At 39.3% G+C, this 16573-nt stretch overlaps 1 protein-coding gene and 1 long non-coding RNA gene across 2 annotated transcripts in view; one reads left to right on the plus strand and one right to left on the minus strand.

Annotated features, from left to right (window-relative positions):
• The window catches only part of PEX7 (peroxisomal biogenesis factor 7), an 83250-nt gene extending 78542 nt beyond the window's left edge, over positions 1-4708 (minus strand). The window contains exons 1-3 of the mRNA XM_032407802.1: positions 4558-4708; positions 3003-3060; positions 1730-1880 (exon numbers count right to left, since the gene is read on the minus strand). Coding sequence (XP_032263693.1) covers positions 1730-1880; positions 3003-3060; positions 4558-4687 — 339 coding nt within the window. The 5' untranslated portion in view covers positions 4688-4708. The remainder of the gene's footprint in view (positions 1-1729; positions 1881-3002; positions 3061-4557) is intronic.
• Positions 4709-4884: 176 nt separating this feature from the next.
• LOC116634769 lies at positions 4885-15433 on the plus strand. Its single transcript, XR_004300028.1, has 3 exons — positions 4885-5144; positions 10777-10927; positions 15114-15433. It is a non-coding gene; the product is annotated as an uncharacterized LOC116634769 (long non-coding RNA).
• Positions 15434-16573: the final 1140 nt, after the last annotated feature.

Raw genomic sequence — 16573 nt, forward strand, 5'->3', positions numbered from 1 at the left:
TCTGAAGATAGGCTGAAAGAATTATAGATGCATAGTCTGGAAGAGGAAAGACTAAAAGGGGTCATGGTGGCTATTTTCAAGGGTTCCCTGGAAAAGGGGGGCTGGACTCATTCTCATCACTTCAGAGAAAGGCATTAGAAACAACAGTTGGTTGACAGAAGGTAGATCTGGACTTAAGATAGCAATTTTCTAATCATTAGAGCAATCTAAAGTCGAATAAGTTATCTCATGAGATAGTGAGATCCACTTTCACTGAGATGAAGTAAAGGCTGAGTGACTATCATCAGGAACATTCTGGAGCAGTATTTCCCAGAGAGTAGTACACACACCACTGGTTGTACAAGAGATGATTTTAACTGGCACATACATTTTATTTCATTCATTGCATATTTAAACGTACATTGAAAACTACTAAATGTACATTCTAAGTTAGCCATCAATTCCATGGCTTCCTAAATATAACTGTTTTAGGATAAGTGAAATAACAATGTTAAGATCATTTTTAAAATATATTAAATCAATATATCCCATTTAACATAACTAGATATATTATTTTATGACCTGTTGGTTATAGTCCTAGAATTTATAAGACAATACAAAGCACTAAAGATTTAAAAAAAAGGAAAAAACCTTTTGAGAGGAAAAATATTAAAGCAAAAAAAAACTAAGTTAATTGTAAGCAGTATTAGAAAAAAGCAAAAATCGTGAAGGTACCACAAAAATGTCCAAATTTTGGACATGCCGCTTTGTGGGGATTCTTGCATTGAACACCCTGAAACTAAAATTTCTCCTTTACCAGAGTTGTCTTCAGTGATTCTATGAAAACATGATCATTTGTAAGTATATTTATTCAGAGAGGCTTCACCATAAAATAGAGGACCTAAAATTTTCCGTTATTTTCAGTCACAATCTTAGAGATACTGATTTTTAACAGCTATAGCTATACAATGATTTCTGGAATCCTCACACGAGTAATCTTTTTATCACAAAAGACTAATATTCTTGCATCTAATAAAGCATTCACTGGAGGCCTTCTATGGGCTAGATGCTGTGGCAGACACAAGTCTGAACGTAAATGTGCAAGTTTTCACTTGAAGGATCTACTGCTACCTCGAGGAAAATTTTTAAACATTTAAGGTAAAATGCCAAAAGGGATTGTTCTTACCATCACTTTCATTAAAAATATATATGGTAGTTCTATATGATTGAAAACCAAACTATTTTCTATGCTACCCATGTATATATTCACAAAGAACCTACACACATGAACTGGCTTAAGATTTCAAATTTCTTCAGTTAAGCGCTGTCTCATAATCAGTATTTGATGCTCTTGCTCCAGTATATTCTGAAAATCCTTAGGAATCTTACTGAAGCCCTAGAGGCAATCCTGTGAAGTCTCTGTGAAAAGGCCGCCTACTCCTGTCTTCGGTCTGCCGGGGGGGAAGGCCTATCCTCCAGCGGGAAGAAAGTGACGGGCCTCTCCAGAGGGAATGGTACCACAGCATACTTACTACTGGAGGCGTCCTCGCAGACTAATGAGAAGCCTGACCTTTTCTTCTTTCCTAGCCCCTCAGGCCAAGATGTACTTTATGTTTCAATAATCCTATAATAAATGACATCTCACATGCATGAGAAATACCAAAGCTTAAACTTCTTGTCCCCATGTTTCCATCCCCAAGTGGATTTCATCCAAAGAAAAACAATGGGCCCAGGAAGACTGCCTTCATACCTCCTGAGTGTGTTCCTTGTAGACTTGCAGGGGCCCGGCGGCCTTGGCGGTGTCCCAGAGCTGCAGCGAGCCGTCGCCACTACAAGTGACCAGGACGTGTTCGTTGTTCTCACTCCAGGTCACGTCAAACAAACCATCGTTCCAGTCAAAGCTACACCAGGGAAGGTGAAACAGAACATCTGGTTACCCAGGCAGCCGAACATAAAATAACAATCATAATTTTATAGCTTTTCTTCAAGTTTATCACATATTTTAACACACATTATCTCACAGTCTTCACGACTATGGAAGATAAGTAGAGCAAGCACTTGACAGAAGCAGAAATGCGTTCAGAGAGGTGAAAGGAACAGCCCAGGGCATCTGGGTGGCTCAGTCGGTTAAGCGTCTGCCTTCGGCTCAGGTCATGATCCCAGGGTCCTGGGATGGAGCCCTGCATCGGGCTCCCTGCTCAGCCGGGAGTCTGCTTCTCCCTCTGTCCCTCCCCCCTGCTCATGCTCACTCTCTCTTTCTCTCTCACTCTCTCTCTAGCAAAAATAAATAAAATCTTTAAAAAACATATTATTAAAAAAGAGAAAAGAACAGCCCAGGTCATACATATGCCAGAAAACTGCAGAGCTGGATGAAAATGAGGTCTCCCATCTAGAAATTTGGCACGATTTCCGTGAGGGCATGCTGCCATACTTGGGTGCTCCCTGGTTTTTGTGGTCCACAGGAGGGAGCAGCAAGCACTTCACAATACTAATTTAGACCAATGATTGCAACTTTCCACATAAAACTTTCACCCGAGCTGTGAGCAGGTAGTTATCTTCTCACAGGATTTCCTTTCCTTTCTCTGACATTGACTAACCCTGATGGAGGTGTTAATAAGTCCAACAGTCAAGACAGTCATAGAAAGAAGAAAGGGCAAGAAGTGCTAGGTAACTCACAAAATGGATAATCAGCTCCTGAATGAGTAAAACTAAACTATGTGAAGGAGACAGCAAAGTCAGAAATGTCCCACAGTATACTAACCAGTTGACATTTTTTTTTATGTTTAAGCTTTATAGTTTATAACTGGACACTAAGAGACAAGGACTTCAGAAGAAAAATGATATAATCACAACTTACTGGCAAAACTATGTTCTCTACCATGCAAATGCTGAAGTTTCTTTTCTATTGCAAATTTAAAAATTAAAAAATCTTCTACTCATCAAAAAGATTCAAAATCTAATTATATTAAGGCTTTAATAGCAACAGAGAATACATGTAAGTTTAATCATTAGAGCCACCTTACCTTCTAAAAAGTCTAAGCCCAGATTCATTTTGATCCAATATTAGAAGGGTCCCACAGCCTAAGGAAAAAAAAAAATTCAAGGTCATGCTGTTGAACTTGCCAGGGGAGCATCTAAGGTCAAAGGGGACTGAGCACTGAGTACCTAATTTTACTACCACAAATTCCTCCCTAAAGTTATTGAGACCATGTATACAAAATGATCAGGATTGTGCTCTCCATTTCTTTCTATATTGCGCCTCAACTATGAAATATTAAACTTATCTCACCTACATTTGGGATCCAGACACAGCTCTAACAGAGGGGAGAGATATTTGAATTTGTATTCTGTGGCCAGGCAGGGTGCCAAAGCACATAAACCTCCCATGTATGTGTCATCATCCCCATTTACACGAAAGAAACCTTTGGCCTACAGACCCCAGAAACTCTGCTCCTTCTACTACGTTAAACTGCCTCACCAATAAACCTAAAATATATTCAACATAGGATTTTAAAACAAAATACCTGCTACCACATACTAGGAGGTAAAGTGCTGAATCAGTTATCTACCAAAAATGAATTATTTTACTAAGAGACAAGCATATTTTAAAAGTTGTACTTGTTATATGGACTGAGGGAGGAAAAACACTCTCTTTAAACATGAATGATTTTTTAAAAAATACCAACTCTTTGTTAAGTTTTTACAAAAGATTTAATTTAAAATATCAAACTCTTGAGTTTCAACCTAACTAATGGGCAAGTATTGTAAATCTGAATGTGCAAATGCAAGCAATAAGAGCTAAGTGGTGAAAACATAAGTAAATATTTCTCCCCCTCTGAGGTTTAGAAACCACATCATTTTTTCTCGGCTGTAGGACCAAAAACAAAAACAAAAACAACTATCAAAATCTGATATTACGCAGTGACGTATTTCACAGAGCTTCAGTGCGTAAATAACAGCTAGGATACAAATTAAAAGTTAAAAATTTATAAATGGAACCCCGCCTTTGAATCTAGTCCTTGAAAAGAGACAGTGACCTTGAACCTCCAGCAACTACTTGCAAAAGTGTGTATTCCTCCAGAGACAACAGAAGTAAGGGCGGAACTTGGATCAATTGTTGGGAGACTCCAAGCGTCCGCTGAGGGCCATCCTTCTTACGGACAGACAGCCTGGATGCAGACTGTGGGGATGGGGGACCCATTAGCAGGTACTGGGGGGTGACCCTGCAGACCGCCGCCTTCCAAGTACTGGCAGGAGGGGTCACAGCCGCTAAGCCGAGGTGGCGTGTGCCTGGAGGTGGGGGAAGGGGGTCCGGTGGCGGTGGAGTCGGTGCACTAAGGAATAAGGACACGAGCCAGTAGGCACCTCCCACGTGCTACTTCCACACTGTAACTGGAAAAAACCACTGACTCGGTCTCCAGACCCACTCCGGACAAAGGAGAAAGCGGCAACTGGCTCGTTCCTGGGCTCCCCCTGGTGTTCATTTGTGGCACTGTCTACTGTCGGAAGTGTTTTCCGACCGCACGGTGAAGCTGGGCTCGACGGGACCCCGCCCCCGCCCCGGCGGCGCGGCCTCACCCGCAATGCCGTAGTGCTGGGCTGCGGCGCAGGCCAGCCGGCCCGGCAGGTACGGGGAGAACTCGGCCGCGTAGCCGTGGCGGCCCGGCACCCGCAGCGTCCGCACCGCTCCGCCGCGCGCCCCGCTCATCCCGCCCGCCGCGTCCGGGCCTCGCCGCCCTGGCGCCGCCACAACCGCTCCGAGTCGGAAGCGGACAGTCCCGCCTCGCCGAGTTAGAGACCCCGGAAGACGAGGCGGAAGTGAGGACAGCAGGAGCCCGGAATGCTGGATTTCGATTGGTCCGCAAAGGAAAGGACTTTGCTCCGACGGAGTCCATTTTCGTTTGGGGCAAAACAAAGAGCTTTGCGCCACCTATCCTGAACTAGATATAGCGAGGCGGTGATTCTAGGGTTAGGTGATGGTTCTGATAACTTCTGTTTTTGCACATCAGCCTTCACTGCGGAGTTTTTTGGGTTTTATTAGTTCATTGAGGTTTTGGAAGACTGCCATCAGGAAGTGTTTCTGACGATTACAAAGTAAGACAAGCTACAGCAACTCTGAAACCGAACAGCGAGCAAAAAGACAATTGAGTGCTGTGTTGTCCAAGGTAACTTGAAGCAATATTAAATCAGGCAGGAGTGAAGCTTAGGAAAAAAAGATATCATAAACAATTAACTTTTAAAAAATTCTCACTACGTGTATTGTATAGTAACTAATGCTCAGATGCGGGGCTAGTTAAAATTAAAGCTCATTCATTCATTCAAACATTTACCAAGCATGTACTATGCAGAAGGTGACTATATATAATTTATTTGTCAAATATGACACTTTTGAGAGTGAAAGAGAGTGCAGTAAATAACGAAGCCAGGTAAACTGGCACAAACCTTGTCGTATGGTCAGCTTTACACCAAGTACAGTTTTAGGTACTTGGGTTTCAAAAGCAATAAGATGTAGTCCATGCCCTCAAGAGATTGTCTAACGTTTCAACAATTAACTGTGATCAAAATACTGTAGGTGCTATTAGAAATATATACAGGTATTTTTAAAAGAAGTTGTCAGTGCTGGAGGAAAACTTCAGAAAGAAGGTAATGTTTGAGATGAGTAAATGATGAGGTTTTCTTTAAATAGACAAGGAGATGGAGGACATTGTAGGATCAGGAGTAACATGAGCAACCCAAGAGATGTAAAAAAAGAAAAAGAAAAAACGCATGATCCATAGGAGATTGTAGCAGCCAGGACTCAGCCTGGCCAGATAGAAGGGGTATGGTGAAGGCTATTGGGTGAAGAGACTAGAGTGTTGTACTGGGGCTGGATCATGAAGAGTCTTGTGTGCTATACCAATGGAATTGGATTTCTACTGTAATTTAAACAAGGGGAACCATCAGAGTTTTCCAATGTGATAAATTAAATGTTCATTCTAAAAGATCTTCTGTATCAAAAAGTTTCCTGGATAAATTTCCAGAGTATTACTCTAAGTAACAAATGTCAACCCCAAACGCTTCCATACTGTATTATTTCATTTATATAACATTCTTGAAATGTTATGTACATTATAGAAATGGAGAACAGATTAGTGGTTGCCAGGGGTTACAGATGAGTGTAAATGGTTGGCCAGAAAAGAGTAACACGAGGACTTCTTTGGGTGGTGAAAAAGTTCTGTATATTGACTATCAATGTTCATACCCTGGTTGTAATATTATACTGTGGTTTTTCAATATATTACCATTGGAGGAAACTGAGTGAAGGATACACGGGAGCTCACTATCCTATTCCTTATAACTGCAACTGAATCTAAAATAATCTCAAAATAAAAGGTTTAATAAAAAAATAATAAAAGATCTGGCAACACTAATTGGGAGGACAGAGATCAGAGATAGGGAAGCCGGTTAAAAGACTTTAACATTTGTTCAAGCAAAAGATTATGGTAATGGGAGTGAAAAATAGAGTCAGATGAAACTTTTAAGGCAATAACTTATAATAAATGATACACAAGGAACAGGGAGGTGTCAAAATGATTCCCAAATTTCTGACTTAGGTGCCTGGGTCGATACAAGGACTCATCACTGAAATAAGGACCATGGGAGGAGAAACCGGTATGGAAAGAAAATGAGCTCCAGTTTTAATACATTGAATGTGAATTTCTTATGAACTATTGGACATTCCAGTCAGAGATTAAGGCAAGAGTTCTGTTTGCATGTAGAAAATACATAAGTCATGGAAAGAATTGTCCTCACTCAGGAAAAGAGTTCTGTGAAAAGAGAAAAGGGCCAAAGACAGAACCTTGGGGAAAACATGCATATGTAAGAGTTGGCAGAGGAAGAGGAGTTAGGGGAGGACAGGGGGAGACACACAGATGGATCCTATTAGTTAATTAATCAGTTTGTTCAGGAATACAACTCGGATTAGGAGGGTTTGCACACTACACATACCCTCTAGTGTATACGTTTCATTGTTTTCATGTCCTTTGCCCTTGTGTGAACCTAAGATCCCAAGATGGTTGATGTCACTTCACTGTCACCTCCCATATGCTGTGTTTTTGAAAGTGACACAAGATGGCTTGTAAGCTCCTGGATCAGTGTCAACATGGAGGCTGCAGTCACTTACTTTATCAGACACAGACAACTTAAATTCCAATTTAAACTACATCATCTTGACCAAATAAACACAGAGTGGGAGCCCTCACATTCTTTAGACTCACGGTCACAGAGAAAGACCAGAGACCCAGACAGCTAGTCAGCCATGAGTGTCTACACCTGCAAACAAAAAGGAAATTAATAAGCCAGTCCCCAGACTTTCCTTCTAGGAGCAGCCACTTCACATGAAAAGGTTTGGGGAAGAAGCACCAAGTGTGACCATCTTATTTAGTGTTTTAAGCACAGTGAAATCTTCAACACTAGTTGGAATTAAATAAATACCTATAAGCTTAAGACAAGTTTTAATTTCATTTAAAGATGTTAACATCATGACAGGGCCTGGAAAACCTTCCTCTGCCAGAAAGTAAGGAAGTGCATGAAAAGATTATAAAGACCGTAGAAAGATTACAGGAAACCACCGGAGGGGGCTTTTCCTGGGCATATATGGGCCAGTTAAAATATTGCTTGTTACAGATTATAACCTACTGAATAAAATAAGAATCTAAGAAACCATACAGATAAGAATAATGGGAGAGGAGGCAGTTTTTCTTTAAAATAGAGTTCCTATTAATAAAGGTAGAAGAAATGACAAAAATCACAAGGTAATCATTTGTCAGTCACCATAGTAATAATTGTTCTGGGCAAGAATTATCAATGGATGTTAAAACTAGTGAGAGGAAGTATAAAGAGAAACAGGATATTTACATAATCTCAAAGTATCTCCCCACTAGATTCTTATTAGTTAAAAAAGGAAATTTGGTAACTTTACAATGAAGACACCTAGCAAACACCACCCTTGGCCAAGTGATCCAACATCACCAATAATGACACAAATCAACATCATGTGCCTCCTGACCTGATGCACACAGGTCACTTCTGACACAACGTCACTTCTGTGACATTTCTGCCCAAACTGCTAACCTGAGGAATGCAGATAATGAGGAAACATCAGACAAACCCAATCTCACTGACATCCTACAAAATAACTGGCCTGTACTCTTCAAAAACATCAAAGTAATGAAAGACAAAGAAAGACTGAATAATTGTTGCCTAATAAAGTGCACTAAAGAGACATTGCAACTAAAGCAACATACGATCCTGAATTAAATCCTGGACTAGAAAGATGTTTTTCTTTTTCTGTAAAGGACAATAGCGGACAGTTGGCAGAAATTGAAAAGAGTCTGTGGATTAGTTAATAGTTTTATACCGATAATAATTTCTTGATTCTGGTCACTGTACTGTGTTCATGTAAGACTGTGTTCTTGTTTTCAGGAAGTATGTACTATGTCTCAAGCACTTAAAAATTAGAAAATTGGGTTCTTAAACAGATGGCTACATAGATAAAGCAAAGGTGACAAAATGTTCATATTTGGGAATCTGCATGAAGCTTATACAGGATTACTTTGAATTATTTTTCCAACCTTTCTGTAAATTTGTAATACTTTAAAATAAAAAGTTTGTTGTTGTTTTTTTTAAAGTCTGAACTTCTGGTTTCTGATTTTGTATGTAAGGAGGTTAGAAGTCACTACTCTGTCCTCACAACAAGTAAAAAGCTGAAAATTAACAACTCTTGTCGGATCTTTGAGGGGAGGACACATAGCAAACCTCTGCCCTCCAGATTGGAGAGCCAGACAGGTGAATGCAGCGAGTCATGGCTTACCAGAGCCAAGACTCAGTAGTGGAGACTGCCATGGAACCAGCACCTATATAGGAAAACACGATCTAGAATTCATAAATTACTGGAGGCTCAGTGCAAAGAAGTCTGAGAGTTAAAATCTCTAAGGAGACCCCATCATAGGGGGGATCCAAAATATTGTGAGAGTTACTTCCATGAGGCCAACCAGGTTCCCACAGTAAATATCAGAGAAAAATCACCTCCTGCTTCTGGAGGGGGGGTGGGGTGGTTGAGGTGGGGAGAATGATTTTGGAATATGCCAGAACACTCTGTTCTTAACAAGGTCTGCCCTCAGAGAAACTAGCTAACCAGAGCCTAACTGACCTGAAGGCAGAGAAATAGCCAACTCTAGCCCATTCTAGACATCCTGTCCTACCTTAACAGAGAAGGAAAAAAAAAAAAAAAACCTGAGGAACACTTGGGAAGTTCACACTCCAGATGCACAAGCAAGGCTCACTAAAAGACCAAGACCTAATCACAGGAACAGAGAATGCTTCCCCAGAACCCACACCTTACCGCACATTACTAAAGGCTTATTTATAAAAGACCTGAAGTGTACAGTTCAATCAGTTTTGACAAGTGCATGTACCCATGGGACTGACACCCTTATCAAGACACAGAACATTTTCATCATCCCAGAAAAGTTCGCTTGTGCTCCTTCCTAATCAAACCTGCCCCTACCCCTGCCCATCACCACTGCCCGCTCCCTGCCATCAACCACTGATCTGATTTTCTGCTTGCTAAGGACTGCATAAAATTCCAGGACTAGAAATTTATTCCCTGTTTTATAATTGACTACTTTAAGATTCCTCTTTTAAATGCAAATAGGCCACACAACAAAGAACACTGAGAATGCTGGGTTTTGATCTCAATTTGCCCTTTACTTCTCAGTTCTCTACTTTCCTTAGAGTTTTGTACAGTGGAAGAGTTTCAGCTACATCAATCATTTCTAGCTAGGAGGCCTTGAAGACTCTAATAGGGTGAGATAAAGTATTCTAAATATTTCAAAAGCCAATGTGGAACTGCACATTGATTAATCTGCAACAGAGGCCAGCCTAAAGCTCGAACTCCTTTGGTTTGTTTTTAGGCTGAAATTATACGGACGCAAGGTGCTTACACTTGTTCTCTGGTGTTGATGTTAATTTCTGATTGCTTATAAAAGCATAGCATTTCTGGGGCTCATGAAGGTAAACATTTGAAAAAGTTCATAGGTTTTATATGGTTGATCTTTAAGGGTCTGCAACAGGAGTTTACCAAGCCCAAGTAGACTAAGACAGAGAGAGTTGCTGTCTGTCATACACACCTTATTGAGATAATTGAAAACATATGAATGGTCGATTAGATAAAAATATCGCATCAATTTAAGTCTCTCAAATTTGATTACTATCCCGTGGTTATGTAAGAAAATGCCTCTATTTTTAGGAAATACTTAGGAAGTAAGAAGAGATAAAGGGAATTATAAAAGGATAATACTTCAAATGGTTCAGAAAAAACAAGGAACATGGACATGCACAAATAGAATCATAAACAAATACGGTAAAAATGTTAAGAATTTGGGAATCTGGGTAAAAGATATATGGGAATTTTATGTATTACTCTTGTCATATTTCTATAAGTTTAAAATTATTATAATTGAAAGGTCATCTTAAGTATATGACTAAAGATTTTACTAATTCAAATTGTTCTTGTCCAGTTAGTTTGAATTAGTAGAAATGGGTCTGTTATGTAGTAACTGGGAGCCTGTGAAAACTTCCTATACTGGTGCCCGCCAAGTCCCTGTCAGTGAATCATATGTCAGAAACATCTGTTTTGTGATTCTACTGGCACTTCTGACTTGTATAAATTTGAGGGAGTATGTTTGGGAAGAAAAGCAGAAGTTTCCAGCTACTTAAGTCTAGAGTGAAACAGAACTCATACACTTTATATTTCAGAGCTAATCGAGTGGAAACATCAATGAGGAAATCCAGGTCAACTATAATTCTCGTCATGACTAAGCAGCATAAAGACTCTGACTACGGTGACCTAGAACTGACCTCAGGGAGAAATCAGTCAAAACAGGATTCTTCATTTCCAGGATTCTTGGTGAGGTTTACTCGGCAATTCATAAATCTTACCGTTTATGATAAGCATAAACCTCAGTTACTACATACATTTCACTTTTGAACAAACATATAATACAGTATCAACCTATTTCTCTGGACTGTATATGTTGTTTATATATTCTTAAGAAAGAAAAGTTTAGACAGAGAAACACTTTGCCAAGTATACAGGGAACGTGTATGATCATCTTAAATCTGAGCTTCAGACATTAATAATCTAGCATGCTCATTATGTGCCTCGGATTTCTTAGCTCTGGAAGATAGCATATTCTTCAAAAGCTATCATTCCAGGGGCCCTGGGTGGCTCAATCAGGTAAGCATCCGACTCTTGATTTCAGCTCAGGTATGATCCCAGGGTGGTGAGATCAATCAATCTATCTTTCTTTTCTTTCTTTTCTTTCTTTCTTTCTCTTTCTTTCTTTCTTTCTTTCTTTCTTTCTTTCTTTCTTTCTTTCTTTCTTTCTTTCTTTCTTTCTTTCTTTCTTTCCTTCTTTCTTATATAATTCACAGTAAAAAGGAAGTCACCACACTGTGAGTCAATTCATTGTAAATAATGATGAACAGAAATTTCAGTTCTGATGATGTTGACTGCATGATTTTCAGCAAATAATTTCTCTCTGAGTCTCAGTTTCCTCATAAATAGAGCTTCCTAAGAAGGGCCAGTAGAACAGTGAGAGTTCTAGAAGCCACATGACTGAGAGAACTGTTTAGGAGAACTGGGGTAACCATTACACACCTATGAAAATGGCCCTAATCTGGAACACCAACACCCCAAATGCTGGTGAGAATATATGGAACAACAGGGACTCTCACTCATTGCTGGTGGGAATGCAAATGGCACAGCCACTTTGGAAGACAGTTTGGTGATTTCTTACAAAACCAAACATACCCTCACCATAGGATGCAGCAATTCTGCTTCTTGGTATTTACCCACAGGAGTTGAAAACTTATGTTCACACAAAAACCTGCACATGGATGCTTATAGCAGCTTTATTCATAACTGCTGGAATGTGGAAGCAAGTTGTCCTTCAGCAGGTGAATGGATAAATAAAGTGTGGTACATCCAAACAGTGGAATATAATTCAGCGCTAAAAAGAAATGAGTTATCAAACCTTGCAAAGATGTGGAGGGAGCTTAAATGCATATTACCAAGTGACAGAGGCCAATCTGAAAAGGCTACATACTGTATGATTTCAACTATATGACATTCTGGAAAAGGCAAAATTATGGAGAAAGTAAAAAGACCAATGGTTGCCTGGGGTTGCATGGTGGAGGAGGGGTGGTGGGAGTTGGGAGAGGTGAATAGGCAGAGCACAGAGGATTTTTAGGGAAGTGAAAATATTCTGCATGATACCATAATGATCGACATGTCATTTATACATTTGTCTAAACCCATAGAATGTACAACACCAAGAGTGAATCCTAATGTAAGCTATGAACTTTGGGTGATAATGATGTGTCAGTGTAGGTTTATCAATTGTAACAAATGTACCACTCTGGTGAGGGATGCTGAAAATGCGGAAGGCTATGTGTGTGTGAGGACAGGGGATATATGGGAAATCTCTGTACCTTCCCTCAATTTCTCTGCAAACCTAAAACTGCTCTTAAAAAATATAGTCTTAATTTTTAAAAAGTCTGGTGCATTAAAAACAAACCTTAAGAGTAATTAATGTTCTTAAGTAAATTAAAAAGTGTTAGAATTTGGTTTTATTCTCCACTACCCTACAAAGAGAAAACTTTCAAGAAGCTAAAAAGGAAAATGAAATCTCCCCCCCACCCCCCCCCCTCCCCAACATGGATTGCCTACGGATTTCTTCTGAAAGATTCTTTTGTTCCCTACACCCACTGACTTTTCTGGGTGTTCTTTAATGCTGCCCGCTACGCAGGAAAAATCTTTACCTTCTTATCCCACAAGCCAACTCTGTGTCCTCTTTCAAATTTCCCCATAAAGTTGACTTCTTCCAGAAATTCTAACTCATGTCTAAAACTTAACTTGACTTCTTCCAGAAATTCTAAACTCATGTCTGAAACCTAACTTCCAAATTTGAAAAGAACTTGCATGTAATATAGTTTGTAAGAATTGTAATTGCTTTTCTTATTTTCCCCCCTTTTGAGGGTGATACACAGCATAACCTTTTTGTGACAAATTCAGTGAATAAGATATTTATAACATAATTATTATTAAGGCATTTTTTTTAATGGAGAAAGCAATGGACTGAATGTCAGGACTCTCTGCTTTGTGTTTTGAGGCACATTGCTTTACCTTTTGGTACTCTATTTTCTCAACTGTAAAATAAGTATGATGGATTCTGATCCTTTTTATCTCTTAATATTAGGACTCCAAAACTTGCTATAAAGAAAAGTGATTATGGTTGAAGGTTATTTTTATTCAAACTAAGACCACCAGGGGGTGGCCAGGCTTTATCCCAAAACCTAGATTCTATATTTCACTGACAAAAGTAACAGTTGCTTTTAGTATTGAGTTAGGTAGCATCACAATCCAAAGCTGAATTCAGAAAGTAAAGGTTGCTGAAAATCACACTCCTCAAGAAGAAGAAAGTTAGTGGTGCCACAAAATTAAAAGAGAAGTAAAAGGACCTCAAATTGGTTTTCTTTAAAATCTTACCACTTGTTTATAAGATCTTCATCCAAAGACTAAGAATATGCAGTTTTCTTGCATGTATGCTTTATAATTGAAAAAAATTAACACACGCACATGGTTAAAAATTATTCAGAGATGTACGATGAGAAGTAAGTCACCTTTTTACTCCAGACCCTTTAATTTTTCAGTTCCCTTCTTCAGAGAGAATATATTGTTCACTGAAAAAAAGCAAGTGCAGAACGATGCTTAGAATTAGCCACATTTATGTTTTCAAAATATGTGTATGTGTGTATATGTGCTGCTAAATTCATAGAATATCTCTAGAAAGAAATACAAGGAGACTGGTAATACTGGTTGCCACTGGGAAGAAAAATGGAGACACCAAGAGTCAAGACTTACTAGTCACTATATTTATTTTTTTTTTACCTTTTAATTTTATACCATATACAACTATCAGTTAAAAATCCCTACAATGTATTTGGAGATCATTCCATATCCACACATAGTTCTGTCTCAAGCTTTTTAACAATACAGAGGATTCTTAATCTACTTGAAATTACATATATTCAGCTTTACCCAAAATAATTTACTTTCATTTCCTTCTCTGTAAGTGGATATAATAATAGTCTTTAGGGCTGTTGTGAGGATTTACTGAGCAAATTATGCAGAGGGCCTAGTATTATGCCAGGCACAGAGTAAGCACTCAGTGAAGTTTAGATTTCTTTCTCTGTTGGCTTATTGAAAAAAAATTGATTAAGTGCCTAAAATAGAAAGACAATGGTGTGTTTTTTTTGGTTTTTTTTTGACAATGGTGTGTTTTTATTGCCATTATTAATTAAAATTGTCTCTGTTGTTTGTAGTAGACTTCTGCTCTGAAGAAATAAATACTGAAGAGTGAGTGTTAAACTAAATGTGTACCCTTTGAAAGGAAGCTTCTTTTCGTTCTCGGGCAGTTAAATGAGGGAAATGAAAGAGCATGGAGCAATTATCCAGTCTTATTGTCAGCTAAGCTATACAATTTGAGTAAGTCAGGTCCCAAATGAGGAAGCTATTTGAGACTTTAAACTGACATATAGCATATGAGGCTTATCAACTATGTCACCACAATGATCAAGACATGATTGTAGGGGCGCCTGGGTGGCTCAATCGTTAAGCGTCTGCCTTCAGCTCAGGTCATGATCCCAGGGTCCTGGGATCGAGCCCCACATCGGGCTCCATGCTCCGCAGGAAGCCTGCTTCTCCCTCTCTCACTCCCACTGCTTGTGTTCCCTCTCTCACTGTGTCTGTCTCTGTCAAATAAATAAATAAAATCTTAAAAAAAAAAAAAAGACATGATTGTAGAACACTGCACTTCATGTGACTATTTGTGATAGGTAGTCTGAATCGTGTTCTTCCCTCCCCGAATTTATACGTTGAAACCCCAACCTATATTTGGAGATAGAGCCTTTAGCGAGGTAATTAAGGTTGAATGAAGTCATAAAGGTGGGGTCCTAATCCAATTAGATTGGAGTCCTTATAAGAAGAGGAGGAGACACCTGAGCCCTCTCTCTTTCTCATGCATACACAGAGGAAAAGCCATGTGAGGATGCAGCACGAAGGTGACTGTCTACAAGCCAAAAAGAGACCTCTCCCAGAAACTGAATTTACTGGCACTTTCATCATGGACTTCTAGCCACCAGAACTATGAGAAAACAAATGTCTGCTGTTGCAGCCGCCCAATCATAGGTATTTCGTTATGGCAGCCGGAGTTGACTAACACACTACTGAAGGAATTTCCTCTTTGTCAGGACAACTGGGAAATGTGCTGTTGCTCTGTTGATATATATGCCTGTCTTCAGTCAAAATTGTTTCTAAGACAAAAAAAAAAAATAGACACAGACAGTACAAATTCGGAAACCTTTCAAGAAGTTAGTGATTACTCTAACAGTAAAATACACTGCTGCGACAGTAAATTTAATCACCTTCATTTTACAAATTAGAAAACTGAGGCCAAAAGAAAGGAAGTCAGCTTCTTCACAACTGAACCAGAGCTGAGTTTAATTGGGTGCCCAGAGCTCTCTTCCCATTACACCTGCTGCTTTAGAGCCACAGGTCGTGTCCATTCCCGGGGCTTGAGGGCGTGGCAAAGAAGAGAGGAGGGGACAGTTGACTGCAGTCTCACGCCCTGCCATACCACGAAGAGGTCAAGGATTTAGGGACACACACTGTCTTCCCTGAACCCAAAACAGGACCCCTGAGAGAAGGGCTTTTTTTTTCCTCTCTTATTTAGGAGATCAGTGGAAATCTTCTTGATTTCAATTATAAATACACTAAGGAATTTGCAGATTATTTTGAGAACCAGGAATGGTGCATTTTACTCAATAATTTTACTCATAACTTGCACTCTGTAAATAATAACTATCTAGCTGAAATAATCAGCACTCTAACATTTACAGATGGATAGAAGTTTAATATTTAAAATTAGGGTTGTCCCACATCGGGCTCCCTGCTTGGCGGGAAGCCTGCTTCTCCCTCTCCCACTCCCCCTGCTTGTGTTCCTGCTCTCGCTATCTCTCTCTCTGTCAAATAAATAAATAAAATCTTTAAAAAAAATAAAATAAAATAAAATAAAATTAGGGTTATAGATAAGATTTTTTAAAAAGCATTTGCAACAACCCCCTAAGTACTACATATATATGATAATTCCCCATGTGATACAAATTTCTCCTTATAAATCAATCAATCAATCTATCATCTACTTATCGATAGATACACACACATGCAGACACACATCATACTGGAGATTAAGATATCTGTGACAAAGACGGTTGCCTATCCAATATCCATTTTCCCCTTCTTCCCTGTTAATAAGACCCCTACATTGATGGTTGCATGTATGTGCCCAGCTTTAAAGCTATAGTTTCCCTCCTCCCTGACAGATAACCTTTCTCCAAGTGGACATAATTGGATGAGGATTCTAGGAAAGCTATTTTAAAACAGCTGACTAGCAATCAGGCATTCCTCTCCTTCCTGCTGCCTGGAATATGG

This window comes from Phoca vitulina, unplaced genomic scaffold (genome assembly GCF_004348235.1).
Source record: "Phoca vitulina isolate PV1807 unplaced genomic scaffold, GSC_HSeal_1.0 scaffold9, whole genome shotgun sequence".
In the NCBI taxonomy this organism is placed as follows: Eukaryota; Metazoa; Chordata; class Mammalia; order Carnivora; family Phocidae; genus Phoca; species Phoca vitulina.